This window comes from Meriones unguiculatus, chromosome 3 (assembly GCF_030254825.1).
Source record: "Meriones unguiculatus strain TT.TT164.6M chromosome 3, Bangor_MerUng_6.1, whole genome shotgun sequence".
NCBI classification, from domain to species: Eukaryota; Metazoa; Chordata; class Mammalia; order Rodentia; family Muridae; genus Meriones; species Meriones unguiculatus.
In genome coordinates, this window is record NC_083351.1 from 70,389,952 (window position 1) to 70,407,613 (window position 17,662).

At 39.1% G+C, this 17,662-nt stretch overlaps 1 protein-coding gene across 5 annotated transcripts in view; it reads right to left on the bottom strand.

Moving 5' to 3' along the window:
- Positions 1-17,662, bottom strand: part of Ubn2 (ubinuclein 2) — a 93,002-nt gene that overhangs the window by 30,712 nt on the left and 44,628 nt on the right. For all 5 annotated transcript variants that reach the window (XR_009590744.1, XM_060380163.1, XM_060380162.1 and 2 more), the window contains exons 9-14: positions 13,585-13,703; positions 12,926-13,039; positions 12,273-12,416; positions 10,738-10,788; positions 7,702-7,744; positions 3,337-4,881 (exon numbers count right to left, since the gene is read on the bottom strand). Coding sequence is in view for 4 of the 5 variants with exons in the window: in XM_060380163.1 (XP_060236146.1) it covers positions 3,337-4,881; positions 7,702-7,744; positions 10,738-10,788; positions 12,273-12,416; positions 12,926-13,039; positions 13,585-13,703 (2,016 nt within the window). In the remaining variant the exon portion in view is untranslated. The remainder of the gene's footprint in view (positions 1-3,336; positions 4,882-7,701; positions 7,745-10,737; positions 10,789-12,272; positions 12,417-12,925; positions 13,040-13,584; positions 13,704-17,662) is intronic.

Genomic DNA, 17,662 nt, shown 5'->3' on the forward strand with positions numbered 1-17,662 from the left:
TTATTTCAGAAAAAATGGTATAGTTATATGAGAACCATAATTCTTAATTTTTATAATCAAAATCACAAGATAATACAATGGTAACATTTATAAAATTAAGAGTTTGTCATCCATCCATCCATCCATCCATCCATCCATCCATCCATCCATCCATCCATTTCTTCTTCTTTTTCTTCTTTGAGACAAGGTCTCACTATGTAGCCTTAACTGATTTGAAACTCACTATGAAGATGAGGCTGAGCTCAAACTCAGAGATCTGCTTGTCTCTGCCATTAAAGGTGAGCCACACCAGACCTGGTCATCACTCATTCTTGTGAGCTGGGAATGGTGATGCATGTACCAATAATTCCAGCACACGGGAAGTAGTGACCTTATTAAGGTTTGTCTCAGAAAACAAAACAAAGCGAAACAAAAAACCTTGGATGGTAAGTAGGAGGGTACAGGACCAGGAACTACCAGTTTTGTTAAGACTTTCACTTTTTCTTTGATCAAATTAAAGGTTAATTTTAGAAAGAGTCACCTCTCTAGCAACTATGAATAGTAATAACAGCTAGTTCCCAGTTACCTCTGGTTAACCATTTTAACAAACAATCCCCATTACAGTGTATCTGACATTTGTTATTTTCCTCTCACTCTGAGAAAAGGCCTCACTATCTTGCATAGGCTGGACTTGAACTTATGGGGTCAAGGGATCCTCCTGCCTCAGTGCTGGGCTGTAGGTGAAGAAAACCCCACTCAGCTTTATCTTATGATGAAAACATTTTTTACAAAGACAAAATATCAATATGAATTTCAACCAATAAATGCCAGTAAACTGATTTGTTCTGCATTAGTATTTCTGAACCCACATGAGTGGAAAAATGATAATTGATATTATTAAGAGTGTATTCAACACTAAGTCTTATACAATACTGAAACGCATGAAGCCTCTACAAAAAGCAATGGGAAACCTTTTCATTACATTTCCAACCCATAAAAATAGGAGGCAACAAGAAGTTAAAGCATTCCCTAGACAGCTCATTTCATAGATGAGAATCATGTTTTCAAAGATTTAGGACCAAGTACTTGTACATCATAAAATATGTACTTTAAAAAGGTATTTGCAATATAATATTATGTAAGTGTTTTTGTTTTTTTTTTTTAAACAGCCTTAAAACACCCTACAAGAAAAAGGTGGTGGGCAGAGGTAGTTTTCTTCTTCTCTCTAAATTTGTTCATGGTGAATATATATTACTTCAGGAGGAAAAAATACTAAAGAAGCCACATCATTAATGTGAAGGAAAAGTCTCTGAAAGCTTCAAAATATAGACAAGACAGAGAAATGACACAATAACACAATACAAGTTACTACAGAAGTCAGAGCCAAGAAACCTGTGAACAACTCGAGACACGTTAGTCCAAGGTTGTCACTCAGCAGCCATGTAGTAGGAGGACTGCTGCAAGACTGAAGCTAGCCTGGGCTACAGAGTAAGATCCCGTCTCTCAAAAACAAACAAAAACCCAACAAGAAGCAACAACAACAAAACCCTTCTCAAAATAACCCTAAGCTAAGTGGAGTGTATCAGCACATGCTAGGAATCTCAGCTTCAGGGCTAGGTAGGAGAGCCTGGCCAGTCAGGTCTATGTACAAATGTCTACTCTCTAAACATAGCACTGAATCAGAAACTACTACCAAACATAGAATAACATAGCCTTTATTATTTTTTTATTAAAAAATCTTAAAATTACATTTATTCTCGGGTAGGGGAAACTGCCATGTGTACATGTGGGCGTAGAGGCCAGAGAACAACTTTGGGGAGTCTGTTTCTCCGTCCACCATGAAGACTCGTCGTTAGGCTTGGTGGCAAGCACCATTACCTGTTTAGCCACCTCACTGGCTGAGAATAAACTATTCTTGAGCTGAAAAAATAGGTAGGTCTGAGGTTCATTATGTTCTAATTACAAAATTAATGAAAACTAGATAAACACAGCTACAGCCCAAGGATACTGGGATTTAAAGGTAAACGTTCTAGTCATTTCAGCAGACAAAACACATAACAGAGAAAAAAGTAATCTGCATGGCCTCAGACTTTTCTATAATCCTAAATACAAAGCAAGGAAATCTGAAGTTAGTGAGCCAGGAAGTCTATTCTCATGTGTTACAACATAGAAAGAAGTAATCAGGTGTGCAAAAGCAATGGTAAATACTATTTGTGTCCCTTTCAGTAAAGAGTCCCTGGCTAATTGAGGGAAAAGTTTAAACTAAAAACCAACAAACTGAGAAAATGTGGTATATAGGCACTCCAACATCAGCAGACAGAATTATACATGAATAACTAAAAAGTTAATGTAAAATAAAAATTTGGAGAGGAAAAATGCTTAAAGAAAAAAATTCAATGTATACATTTGGCTAATGAACAAAACCTCACTGGTTAAGAGCATGTGCTGTTCTTTCAGAGGACTAGAGGTTGGTTCCCAGCACTGCCTGTAACTCCAGCTCCAAAGAGCAGTCACCCTCTTCTGGCCTCCTTAAACACGCATCCAATACACACATCATGCCCCATACACATTTATAAAGAAGACAAGGAGACAGTGAATATATGTTGAACTCCTGCACTACTAATATGCTGTTCTTGCTTTTAATAAGAGTTTTAATAAGAGAGTTTGTGGAGATTTCCCCCTCAACAGTGTGTCATACAGTTCATTCTGGCCTTGACCTCACTGTGTAACCAAGGAAAACTTTGAACTTCTGAGCATCTGGCCTCCACCTTCTAAGAGTAATGATTGCAGGAGTATACTACCATGTCTGGCTAAAAGATAAAGTTTTAAATATAGACTCAAGTTTTGTTTTTCAAAACAATAAAGTAAATGTGATTTTTCCCCCCTGGTATTAGGGATTGGACTTGAAGTTTCACACATGCTAGAGAGACTATCAGTGAGCTAACATCCCCATATTCCCATTCTATCTTCCAAAGTTTTATTTTTTTTAATTTTAGTAAGATTCTTGTTATGCAGCCCAGGTTAGCTCAGAATTCCCTATATACAGCCCAGGCTGGCCTTCAACTTGAGTTCTTCCTGCTTCAGCCTTTCACGTACTAGGATTGCATACACACATACTTGTATGGCACCATACACACATACTTGGTTGAAAAAAAAAATTAAAAACCCACATTCCAAAAAAAAAACTTCACCCAGCACTATGATATCAACATTGAGAAAATTCCATGGCCATGGCTATATTCAGCCTACTAAAAAGACACACTTTATGTTGTATATATCACGTGGAATGTCATTAAGGTGATTCAGAAAGTTTGTGCATTCTCACATTTATCACATAAATACACAGCACATACATACCTGCACACTGGCTGTTACCACTGAAGGCCCTGAGGCAGAGGTTGGTCTATGTGGAATAGACAACGGTTTAGTAGCACCCTGTGTTCCACTTCCTGTTCCCCCAGGTAGACTAGTCCTATTAGCTCCACTTGAATTAAGGTTGCTACCTCTGCTGGCAGGTACATTCATTGGAATTCCACTCAAGCTGTTCTTCCCAACAGTTCCAGTGGACGATGAGTTTGTGAGTTTAGAAGGGGCCTGAAGAGTTTTTGTAGTCGGAAGGCCAGAAGTGCGATTTGAGGGCAACAAATTCAGAGTGGGAGACTGTCTGCTGATGCTCATTCCACTGGACTGTTTATGGACAGGGTTGTTACTGGTGGAGTGGCTACTCTGGGCTACTAGTGTGTTTGGACTGGAAGAACTTGGGCATACAGCAGGCTTGGGAGTTGGGTTGGATTTAGAAATCAGTTTAGTAGAGATTGAAGGCTTAGCTGACAGAGAGGGTTTGGGTGAGGCAGAAGGCTTAGGTGAGGGCAAAGGTTTGGGAGATGTGGCTGGTTTGGGAGACGCGGCAAGTTTGGGAGATGCAGCCATTGAGAAGGGAGATTTAAAACCCTGCGTAGAGATTTGTGATACCATAGCCTTGGCTAAATAGTTACTGGAGGTAGTGGTGCTCGGTGCTGTCCTAGAAACCAGGGGGTGGGGCCCCTGAGACCCATTTCCAGGTGATGGGGTAGACAAAGGGAGGCGATACATCAGTGGCTTATCTGAAGTCTTGAGTAGTTGGGACGAACAGGAAAGTTGGGGATTATTACTTAGTTTCACCACTGGGTTGGTCTGTGATTTACTAATGGTGGCTTGTAATGGAGACACATAGTTCTGCTGGACAGCTGAGTGCTGGTGCACCTTTGTTACTTGTGTTAATGAAGAAGCATCTTGGGCCTCTGATGTTCCCAGAGCGTGAGAGGAGGCAGCAGCTTGGGCTTGGGAGGAGGAGACATGAGTCTGTGAAGAGGAAGAAGCATGTATCTGGCTTGCCCTTTGCAGTCCTTGCTGGAGAAGCCTGGCTGGCAAAGGTTCTAAGGAGACTTTAGGGTTCTGAATTGAAGAACCAGCAATAAGGCCTGAAGAAATACCAGTATGAGCTAAATCCTGGGGTTTCTTTGGTACTGGCCCCGTGTGACCAGCAATAAGACTTGATGAGTGCGCAGTCTGAGTAGAATCTAGTTTTTTGGGAGTAGCCAGTGGTAACTTACTCATGATACTTGCTAGTTTCTCTTCTCTCAGTCCTGGACGAGGTTTTGTAGTTGGCACATTTAGCCTTGAACCAACTGAGGGGCCCTTGTTGCCATTGTTGATGACAGCTAAAGCTTCAGATACAAGGTCCAGTGAAGACGAGTGGTAAGAAAGGTCTTCATCCAGGGAGTCATCAAGGCAGATGGTTTCTTGGGCTGGTGTTGAGCTAGAGCTGGCTGAGGCAATGATGGATGTGCTGGAACTTGTGGATGGACCAACTGAAGCCACCAAGGATGCAGGAGCCTTTGGGTCTTTTTTTGGACTACATTCCTAGCACAAGTAACATCATATTGGAAAAAATAGAGAGTTAATTACAGATTTTAAATTTAGTTTTTACAAGACTAAGACATTCTTATAACTAAAATTATTTTTTAGTTATTTTGCTTGTTCTGACACAGGTCTGTTCAGAGCCTTGCCTGTCCTGGCACTCCCTATGTAGATCAGACTGGCCTTGAGCTTACAAAGACCTACCTGCCTCTGCCTCTTTAGTGCTGGTACTAAAGGCATGTGTCACTGTACTCAGCCCCCCCCTTTTTTTAATTAAAGATAGAAATCTTGAGAAGACTGCCAAAACCAAAATAATGTTGAGAAGGTAGTGTTCTGTGCAGCAATCCTGACAGCACAGTGATAACACCATGCTTTGCAAGTCATCTCACCAGGACTTGAACATGGGGTTGAAGGACACTGACTGAGGGAGACATCAACATACTTCAATTCCAGCCTATCCACCACCGTACACAGGAAAACCAGTGAGTTATTCAACCGTATTAAATCATAGGTCTACTCATGATGATGATGGACATTATTTGTAATTTATCAGATATGTGTTTAGTGTCTCCTACGAGTAAGGTTCTCCCGAAAGAAAATAAATCAGTGATTAAACGCTTGATATCTACGTGAATATTGTCTGTTAAATTATAATTTAAATTATAGTTTAAAATATTCAGAGCAAAAGTAAAATATTAGCAAGTTAAAAAGCAACCATTTATTTGTTGAGAGTAAATAAAGTACTATATTTCATGTTTTAGATAAAGTCAAAACTACTACACAGATGAACAAATCATCTCAGAGGGTCTATTAGTTCCTTAGAAAGGTCTTATACACTGTTTTATACAGCTACATCACTTACCTTCAGCATAGAGGGCAAAGAACGAACAACAAGGGTCTTTACCATCACTTCCTACAGTGTTACAGTAAGTAAGCTGTTAAGAATGCTGTTATCGTCTAACTTACACATCACTTGTCCTAAATTTTTATTCCAAGAACTCCAAATTGAAACCTAGCTATGTAGCATGGGTACGATATCATTAGGGTCACACTGTCAGCTAAGATGAGAGGGTAACACATGAGACCTATGCTTGCGCATGCCGACAATCCAAGCACACTATTACTAAAACGCCATCATTAGATAGAGTACAGGACTGAGGTGGGGCAATAATATCAAATGTATTACTTGTACAAAGTTCCTGTTTTAAGTATCTTTTGGGGGTAGCAGAGTCTCATTATTCCAGGTTAACCTCCAACTCTTTATCAAGCTCAGTATCAGCTTGAACTTCTAATCCTCCTGTCTCCACCTACTGAGTGCTGGGATTATAGTCACGTTCTACCACGACTGCTTTATGTAATGTGAGGGCTTCAAGCATGCTAGGTAAGCACTTTTCAAATGAGCTATATCCATGGCCCAGATATGTCTGCTTTTAGAAATATTTTTATTACTTTTTCCGCCTTTAATATTAATTTTGGCAGTGAAGGAAGACTTGTTCTTGGCTAAAGAATAAAAGAAATGTGGGAGGGATCACAATCCAGTTTCCCCTAAGCTCTGTTAAGATTATTTTCTGTTCTTTTTTTCTTGGCAATGGGAGCAGGTTGAGACATGGTCTAGGTATCGCTAGAAGACAGAATGGCCCCAAACTTGTTGCAATTCTTCTGCCTCTGCGGCCAGAACGCTGGGAGTACAGATAAGCACCAACATTCCCAGGTAAATTTATGTTCTAAATTAACAATCTATGCCATTTGTCCTTTTGGGAATTTGTGGTATCCACTGACTCTAACCTGTACTAATATATCCTCCCACATAGTCTATGTTTCAGACAGTAAACTCATGGGTTTTGTTTTGTCTTGTGTGTTGTGGGTCTAGGGCTTTTTTGTGGTGCTGAGATTGAGCAGAGGGGCTCTGCATGCCAAGTATAAGCTCTGCCTGGGCTCTGCCTACCGTTTGTATGTTTGACTTAGAAGTAGGTAAGCCTAGGATATGGAACATTACATGGCACAAAATCTGCTTCTGCATGCTGCCCTGGGTCATTGCTAAGTCAGTAAATGACTCTGCCACCTTAGGGCTTTGTTACATTGTGCAAGGAATGCAAATTAAACTCCTAACAAAGGGGACATTTTCAGGCAGGGATATCTTTCTTCAATTTTGCCTTGGCTAAAACAGAAAATTTTCTTTGTTTCTCTGCTGGCACGTAGATACTCCCCCTCCCTGTCTGTAACTAAAGATGCTATTCTTTCAGCCTTACTCGGGCTTCTTTTCTATTTCTGACTTGTACTAACCCCAGAAAATCCTACCTGCTATATTCTGAGAAGAGGGTGAAAAGAAAGATATAATGGGTAGTCTCCTCAAGGAAAATGAAGGCCTCCGCAACAGACCATCAACTTGGAAGCTCCTCTTTGACTCTAAACTTCTCCTTTGTATTTATAATCTTAGCTATGGTTTTAGAACAAGGTTTCTCTGTGTAGCCCTGCCTGTCCTAGAACTCACTCCATAGACAAGGCTGGACTTAAACTCAGAGATCCTCCTGCCTCTGCCTCTTGAGTGCTGGGATTAAAGATACAACTATGTCCAGATAAACATGTTTTTAAAGAACATTTGTTAACTTTTATTCAATATTTCTATGTAGAATTAATGTATAACAAATTACACAGCTCCACAACTATCTACTTCTCAAATGGACTTTAATAAAGTTGAAAACAAGCAACTTAGCATAGCACCTATTAATCTTTGCTAAACATCATGCGTCCTTTTCATTCTAAGAATCTATCCCAACACTCACCAATTAGGACCAATTACAGATATGCTGAACTCTTTCTTACCTTGACTTTGGGTTTTGATGCAGGAATCACCTTTTTCTTTGCCCTACAATAAGATTAAAATGAAGGTCATTCATTTCAAAAAGCAGTTGTATGTTAGGAATTATAGCAGACTACCCTAATCAATTCATTCCACTGTTTGAAAACCTCTTTGAAGGCAGGAACTACATAGAAGTACTCAGCTTGCCTGGGGACAGTCAGCAACATTTTTCCAATTCAAATTGACTAAAGGCAAATAATTCCTAAAATAAGAAATACAGATAAGAAAGAAAAATAAAAACCATACATAAATAAATAAATAAAACATAAAATAATTCAAAAGAGGTTAGCCTAAGAAAACTTACTTCAAAGGATTGCTAAGAAATCTCAATTATTTGTACAGAAACGGCTTCAAGGTATGCCAAACACAAATCAGGGCAATGGATTATTAATGACATTTTATTTTATTTAAGAAAAAAATGTTAAGGTTTTATTGAAAATTATTTTTAATTTCAAAAATCAAATGAAAATTGTTAGAATGATAACAAATCAATCAATTAATTAAAAGGAAAGAAGGAAGTTTTGTGAGTTTGCGGTCACTCTGGTCTGCATAGTAAGTTCTAGGCCAGCCTGAGCTACATAGTGAGACCCACTCTCAAAATAAATAAATAAATAAAGCAAAAAACTTTTTTTTTAGACAGGGTTTCTCTGTGTAGCCTTTGGCTGTCATGGTACTCACTCTGTAGACCAGGCTGGCCTTGAACTCACAGAGATCTGCCTGCCTCTGCCTCCCAGAGTGCTGGAATTAAAGATGTGCACCACCACTACCCAGCTTAAAGCATGGAACTCTGAATATTTAGGAACCAGCATGAAACATCTGCCAATATGCAGCTTCAGGAAGGCAACAGCAATTCTCCATGTTGTTTTGGAAGGAAGCCAGCAAAGCATTAAGACAGCCATATTTACCAATCCTATTTTCTTTTTTTCTTTTTGGGTGGGAGGTATTTGAGGGGTTTTCTGTGCAGTCCTGGCTGTTCTTGAACTCACTCTGTAAACTAGTCTGGCCTCAAACTCAAGAGATCTGCCTGCCTCTTCCTCCCTAATGCTGGGATTAAAGTTGTGTGCTACCATCACCTGGCTTATTTATTTTCTGATACAAATAAGCAAACAAACAAATAAATCACAAAGGTAGCAGTAACAATGGAACTACTTTTCAAAAGCTGAGAAGAGGGCTAGGATTTAGTTAAATGGCAGAACACTTGTCTGGCATGTATAAAAGCCTAGGCTCAATGCCCAGCATTGATGGGAGCCACACATAGTATCAAGTACTCATGATCTGATCTACCTGAGAATTAGGAGCAGGAGAATCACTTAAATCTCAAGAATTTGACACCAGACTGGGCAACAAAGCAAGACTCTGTCTTAATAACTGAATAACTGAAACAATAATAGATCGCTGATGATATACTTACAAAGTGTCCTTTTTAAACACTAAAAATTTTCCATTTCTTCTAACTGTATGCATAAAAGGGAGAGGAGGAATTTTATAATATCATCCCCCCAAATAATAATCTGTTATCTCAGCAAAATTATATTAAAAGTACATTAAAGCACTCAGCAAATTATCTTCATAACTTTATATATTTCAATAACTTTTTTTTAAGTGCTGGAGATGAAAGCAAAAGCCTTATGGTAGGTAAGTACTCTACCAACTGAGCAATTTTCCCAGCAGATCAACATATACCCCCAAAGCAACCACAAACAAAACATGGCGTCTTGCTGTGCACTGGGGGAAGAAAGGCCCACTCTTAAATAACAGTCTCATTGGGCTGCGCATGCAGCTCAGTAGGAGAGTACTTCCTAGCATATGCTGGGAACTTGTGCTTAACTTCTGCTATAAACATTTTAATATTTGATGTTTATTTTTTAGAGACTGTATATCTGTGTACTGGTATAAAAATGCCACAGTGCACATATGGAGGTCAGAAGACAACTTTCAGAAGTTGGTTGTCCACTTTTACCATTGGGTTCTAGGGATCCCATTCAAGTCTATCCACTGAACCATCTCTCAGATCTAGAAATTTATAGTTATTTTTATAAAACTGTGTTTGTTTTTCCGTTTCTCTCTTACCCTGGCTAGCATTAAAATTATTGAGACTCTAGTATATCTGTTTAATAAGCTTCATAACACAATAGCTGAACAGTTATTACTCTATTCTTAACCCTCTAAACTATTTTGGCTTCCTCTTTGCCAAAATCCCCAAGATACTTGCACTTTATGGCTTTCTCTGCTCCAGCTAAATTCCCTGCCTTCCTACTCTAATTCCTCCTCCCCTGGCTGGCAGGATGTCCAGCCCTGTTCTCTCCCCTGCTTTACTGGCTAACAGGGGACAACTGGGGAACAGTGTTTACACAACATTGAGACTGCAGTTTCTTAGAACAGGACTGCAACCAGATGTGGTGTGGGGTACAGAAATCAGCATTTAAATGATAGAATAACCTTATGCCTACAGAAATCTGGTCTTTATTTTTACTAAGGAAACAGCCAGTTCTGCGTACACAAGGAAGAATACTATAAGCGTAGTTCATCTAATGTAGTTACCCATGCAGACAGCAAAAACAAGGTGAGTTAACCTAAGCTCCCCACTACATGGTTCCATAATCTACAGGCTTCCCACTCTAGACTGGGGAGGTTTGGAGACTATCTCAGGACTGTTTCCAAAGTCAGAAATTCAAAGAACATAAAAAACAAAACAAAACAAAACAAAAGGTTAGTAACACAGAGATGACCTAACAGAACACTTAAGTCTTACTTGTCAATCAGCATTTTTGTAAGTAATATAAGTAATACTTTTTTAATTATTTATTTATTCATGTATACAGTATTCTGTGTGCATGTATGCCTGCAGGCCAGAAGAGGACATTAGACCTCATTATAGATGGTTGTGAGCCACCATGTGGTTGCTGGGAATTGAACTCAGCCCCCATATTTTTGTTTCTTAAAAACCATATAACATGAATAAAAACAAATGGAGAAACCTGGAATCAGCATTTACTCACGGAGCAGAAGTAAGATGATTATGCACACTCCGGCTTTCCTTAAAAAGCATTCTGCAAAAATTAAAAGACAAAGTTACTTTTTTATAGTAAAGAGCATTGTAATGGCTTCACTTTTTTATTTTTTGCATACAAGATTTTGTTGTCTGGCCTAGACGAGCCTCAAAGTCAAACTCAGCATTACAGCTCAGGCTGACCTTGAACTCAAAATCCTTAACCACAAAAGTACTAACTACTTTATTTAATAACATATTTCGTGAAAAGTTTTGTATTGTTTTTATATATGCAGAAGTTTTATCAACAGAGAAGGTTGTTTATGCTATTTTAAGATGATAGGTTGAGGGTTGCAGAGATGGCTCAGAGGTCAGGAGCACTGGTTACTCTTCCAAAGGTCCTGAGTTCAATTCCAGCAACCACATGGTGACTCACAACCATCTCACAACCTAATGAGATCTAGTGCCCTCTTCTGGTGTGCAGGCATACATGCACACAGAACACTGTATGCATAATAAATAAATAAAATTTTTTAAAAAGATGATAGGTTGTAGCTGGGTGCTAATGGAGCACTACTTTAATCCCAGCACTTAGGAGGTAGAGAGAGGCAGATCTCTGAGTTTGAGGTCAGCTTGGTCTACAGAGAGTTTCAGCACACCCAGGGCTACAGAGAAGAAACTATATAACAGAAAACCAAAACCAAAACCAAATAAAAGTAAGTTGATAGCCAAGTTTTTTGTTGTTGTTGTTTGTTTTTAATTCTCTTAAAATTCCTCCAGCCAGGCATGGTGGCACATGTTTTATGACTTCCAGTATTCAGGAAGCAGAGGCAAGGAGATCTTTGTGAGTTCAAGCCTAGTCTGGTCTATGTAGATCCACCTGGCTTTGAACCCACCTGCTTCCAATGCACTGAGATTGGAGGTGTGGCCCACCATGACCAGTGATTTTGTGTTTCTTAAGATGGTTTCACTACGTAGGCTGGCCTCAAACCAGCAACTCTTCTGCATCATTATTAGTGATGTGTTACAGGTGTGTGACACTACATTCCAGCTCTGCTCTAAATCCAGCATGTGATTCCTTTCTATTCGGTAAAAGCCCCTCAAGTTTACAACCTTTCCCCTAATACTCAACTCAGAAGCAAAAAAAGAAAAGTAATTTGAGTTAAAAACAAAATCTTTTACACTTATTATTCTATTTTCACAAAGTTGTAAGTTTTGTTAAGTGCTGATGATCTGAAATACTACACATCCACACACATAGTTGTTTTTGTTTTGTTTAGTTGAGACAGGGGTCTCTCGATGTAGTCACGGCCTGTAACACTATGTATTAATAGAATGTTGAACATGAAAGTTCTTATTTTAAATAATTTTTTTTGAGATTATAATGTCCCCTTCCCTTTTCTCTATCCAAACCTTCCCATGAATCACTCCCTAAATACGTTAAGTTCTTAGCAAAATTAATGTGATGTGTGTTTGTTCAAATATGTATTTAATAATACTGACATTAAGAAAATACAACAAAACCCGTAAAGGCACACTTCTTACCTTGCCTGCATCCAGCCCTTAGGCCACAGTGGCTTCACCTCTGTCTCCATGAAGGATTTAAGATAATCCTCAGCAGACTGGCTTTTATTTGGCTCTAATTCATAGCATCCCAATTTGATCTCAACAAGGTTACATAATAAAGTTCTAAACAGATTAAAAATGTATATTGATATAGAACTCTGAATTGTGAAACTAAAGAAAATAAGATTCAAAACAGGTATTTTCGAAGCACACAAATCTGGTGGCAATAAAGAACATTAGCTAAAGAATTCAAACAATGATAAGAGAAATAAGTTCTAACACTGACCATTCATTTTGTAACCCCCACAATGAAACAATGGCCTTTGGTACCTTTCTTTAAATGAGTAAAGATTTAACAGGATAATTGGGGTACAGCAAAGCAAACAGTTCACAAAAGAATAGGTATTACAAGCTTATCCTTCTGCAACTAGAATGACTCCACTCCACTGAATAGCTGATTAAATGTGTTACATAAAATCCCAAACATCAATAACACCCTGAGAAAATTATACCAGATTAATTAATATTCTTGAGTATGTTTTCTTACACATTAATCTTTGGTTGCATCCAATCTAGTCCTCTACTTTCTGCAGATTCTTCTTCTCATTGTATCTTTGACTAACAAAACTCACCTTATGGTGTCATCCCAGTGAAATTTCTTTCGTGGGCCTATGACTCGTTTCCCTGGTTTCTCATCATCATCATCATCGGATCCATTTTTTTCCCGTTCTTCATCTGCTTGCAACCTAAAATGAAAAATATTTTATGAAGCAAAGTTTTAATCCAGAATTCACAATACTTCAGCTAAATATTTACTCAAAACAGAACAAACAGCAAGCTGTATTTCCACATAATATGGTGAATTCAGAACCAGTATAAAGTGGCTGAGTAAATAAGGCCTTTAAATTGTTAATACAGAGGTACAGCTGCTCATTCTTTAGATCAAAATCTCTATGTCCAGCCCCAGCTTAGTCAAATTGGTCAACATGTGAAATGCCTAGTCAGCATTAGCTTTTAGCCTTCTTCCAGGCTAGCCTGGAACCTGGATTACCCTGCTGAAACCTCCTAATTTCTGATAGGTTAGGCATGTCCCATGATGCCCACCTAGGCTCTTGCTTTGTTCATACCATACACTAACCAGACAAAGCTTTTGACAGCAAAGCAGTTGATTGGGAAGTGTCACATCACTTAGGACATATTCAACGACATCATTTCAATGGTATACATGGCATACTTAAGAACATCAGCTAAAAGTGACTTTCCAAAGTCAGCCCAAAGCAGAGGTACCTACTTGGCACACTTGGCTTGACTGCGAGCCTGGCAGTCCTCTTGGTATTTAAACAGCTGTTCAGGCATGACGTTGCTAACAGCCAGCTTCAGTTTCTGCAGAGGTTCTCTTAAACGATCATCCTGGGGAGGCAGAAGGGACATAATTATAGAGTTTTTTCACTCTATAAGCAGTAGGTTTGATTTCAATAGGTGAAATCAAACTTCACATATTGATTACAGACCTGAAATATTATCTAACATGGCTACTTCTTCTATAGCACTGACTTGTCAATAGACACACTGGAAGCAAAATTAGGATGGCTGTGTTTTCTTCTACACCAAGCACAACCCCAGTTTTCACCTGCTACTTAAGGATTCTTAAGGATGAGTCCAAGTTTTGGCCAATAAGCTTTATGAACCAACGGTAATGTAAATAACCTGGAGAATGGGACAGATATTGCCCAGACTACGGTTTGACTCCTGCTTGGAAGATATATACCCAAGGAAGACACTACTCTGAAATACTTCAACACACAGAGTGCTTTGGTGACTGCCCACAGGTTGTGGGCTTCCTGCTCTCCCACTGGTTGTTAGCAATTATAACTTTTGCTGCAAGCAAAAACTAAGTTCAAGCCAAATGGAAGAGGAAATGAAAACTCTTCTCCATATGAGTTCAGCACAGAAAGAAAATAAGAATTTTATATCTAACAGCTTAAAGCAGCCAACAGCAGCATTTTCTTTTTTTGTTTTGAGACAGGGTTTGTCTGTGTAGGCTTGGCTATCCTGGACTTGCTCTGTAGACCAGGATGGCCTCAAACTCTCAGAAATCTGCCTGCCTCTGCCTCCCAGGGTGTTGGGATTACAGGCGTGTGCCACTGCGCCTGGCTTAGCCAACAGCATTTTCATCTTGCAAATAACATATACTTTAAGTGCTTAAAATCTTCATTGTTGTCATAGGCTCAGAAATATCTTAACTGTTTTTTCACCGAAGCAAATGAGGACTAAGGCATACCAAGAAAGCCTTCACTCTGTGCTAGTCCCTGAATCCCGAAACAAATCATCATAATTTTTGATAAAAGTTGTATTTAAAACATGAAAATTATGACTAGGAACTATTTTAACCTATTCCATGACTATCAATTAATAAGTAAGCATGTAATAATAGGGTCTAGCATAATACACTGTTTGTAAAGATCTCACATTTCGTATCAAGGTTTCTTAAGGAAATATGTAGTTAAGATGCCCTCCCTGGAAAATGTCAAATATCCATTAACAGTGAAACAAAGAAGCTAAAGGAGATACATTTATATAATGGACAATTTTACACAGATCAGTAGAAATGTATTTCTACTATATGTAGACACATGTCTGAGGCACAACACAGTGTCAGAAAGCAAGTTACAGAAGAAAACAATTTGTTTCTATTTATGTGACATTCAAACAATGTAAAGTTTACAATACAATGTTTAGGGATATAAACAGTATGACAAAGCTTATATAAAAAGACCAACAAGGACAAGAACAGCCAATAAAATATTAAATAACTTCACGTCTTTCTCTGTAAATAGTTTGGTTTGTTTTTGTCGTTGTTTTGAGGGTGCGCCTCTGGCTGTCCTGGAAGTCAGTACATAGGACGGGCTGCCTCTGCCTCCAGAGCGCCGGGACTGACGGCGTGCACTCCTACAGCTGGCCCAAAATATCTAATAGCCTGGGGCTGGGACTGTAGCTAGGTTGGTTGAAGACTGAGGTTTGATTCCCAGAAAGATACAAAACCAGCTGAGGTAAGGCCAATCATGGTTGTGCATATCTTTAATCTCAGGATTGAGGAGGCAGTGGCAGGCCAGTCTAATTTACATAGCCAGTCCTAGGCTAGACAGAGCTACATAGGGAGCCAAAAACAAAAACAAAAAACAAAAAACATAGGGAGATAGACCCACACTGTTCTGTTCCAAGACCCCACATGGCAGCTAACACGACCGTTGCCTCCAGTTTTAGGAGAGCCAACACCTTCCTCTGTCCTCTATGGACACCATGAACATTCATGGTATACAGGCGTACATTCATACAGAAAATAAAAATAAAAACTAACAAAAACAAGCAAAGTGCTGAAGGCCTACAATCCCAATCCCCAAATGTAAACCCTGCTACATCTGGGTTAGTCTCAGCCTTATGCCCTAGATTTCTCAAAAAGGAAAAAAGTATTTTATTTTTATATTTAAATCTTTATTTATTACAATTTATTCATTTTGTATCCCAGCTGTAGTCCCCTCGCTCAGCCCCTCCCAATCCTGCCCTCCCTCCCTCTTCTCTACCCATGCCCCTTTCCCAGTCCACTGATAGGGAAGGTCCTCCTCCCCTTCCCTCTGACCTTAGTCTACCAGTTCTCATCAGGACTGGCTGTACTGTCTTCCTCTGTGGCCTGTAAGGCTGATCCCTCCCCTCAGGCAGAGGTGATCAAAGAGCCAGCCACTGAGTTCATGTCAGAGACAGTCTTTGTTCCCCTTATTAGAGAACCCAGTTGGACACTGAGCTGCCATGGGCTACATCTGTGCAGGGGGTTCTAGGATATCTCCATGAATGGTCCTTGGTGGAAGTATCAGTCTCAGAAAAGACCCCTGGGCCCAGATTTTTTTTTTTTATTCTGTTGCTCTCCCTGTGGCGCTCCAGTCCCCCCGCCCCAGGATCCTTCTATCTCCCCATTCTTTCATAAGATTCCCTACACTCTGCCCAGAGTTTGGCTATGTAATCCAATTAAAAAATGGGGTACAGAGCTAAACAAGAGAATTCTCAATAAAGGAATATCGAATGATAGAGAAACACTTAAAGAAATGCTCAACATCCTTAGCCATCAGGGATAGTCAAATCAAAACAACCCTGAGATTTCACCTTACACTCATGAGAATGGCTAACATCAAAAACTCAAGTGACAACACATGCCAGAGAGGATGTGAAGAAAGGGGAACCTTCTTCCATTGCTGGTAGGAATGTAAATTTGTACAACCACTTTGGAAATCAATCCGGCACTTTCTCAGAAAATTAGGAATAGTGCTACCTCCAGATATATAGGCATATATATATATATATATATATATATATATATATATGTGTGTGTGTGTGTGTGTGTGTGTGTGTGTGTGCCTCAAGATATACAGGCATATATCCAAAAGATGTTCAAGTATAGAACAAGGACATTTGCTCAACCATGTTTGTAGCAGCTTTAATTGTAACAGCCAGAATCTGGAAACAACCCAGATGTCACTCAATTGAGGAATGGATCCAGAAATTGTGGTACATTTACACAATGGACTACTACTCAGCAATTAGAAACAAGGATAATCATGACATTTGCAGGCAAATGGTGGGAATTAGAAAAGATCATCCTCAGTGAGGTATCTCAGAAGCAGAAAGACATACATGGTATATACTCACTTCTAAGCGGATATTAGACATATAATATAGGATAATCTACTAGGCAGGAAGGACGACTCTGGGTAAGATGTTCAATCCTCATTCAGAAAGGCAAATGGGATGGACTTTGGAAGAGGACGAAAACAAGAACAGGACAGGAGACTACCACAGAGGCCTCTGAAAGACTCTACCCAGCAGGGTATCAAAGTAGATACCGAGAATCATAGTCAAACTTTGGAAAAAAGTGTTTTATGCTATGCAAAATGGTGTTTGTCTGGGTTGAGTATGGTGGTGAATACCTTTAATCCTACTGCTGCTGCTGATCTCTGTGAGTTCAAGGTCAACCTGCTGTATATAGTGAGCTCCAGGACAGCCAAGACCCATAATGAGACCCTGTCTCAGAAAAAAACAAAAAACAAAAAACAAACTAAAAAGTATTTCTGCTTCTAGTTCTATTTTATCAAAATGTTTGTCCTTTGAATTTTGGCTCCAACTGCCAATGTCTAAAGTTGCCAGCAAAAATACAAAATATGAAATAGCAAAACAATTTCCTTGTTCCCTAATCTACTTTGAATCAAGAAGGAACCATAATTCCTCAACTCAAAAAAAGTCGTTGTTAACAGAAATGAGTGCCTTGATAAATAATTCTGTTTGTGGTACCTACTATATTGACTTTCTGGTCCAAGAATCTA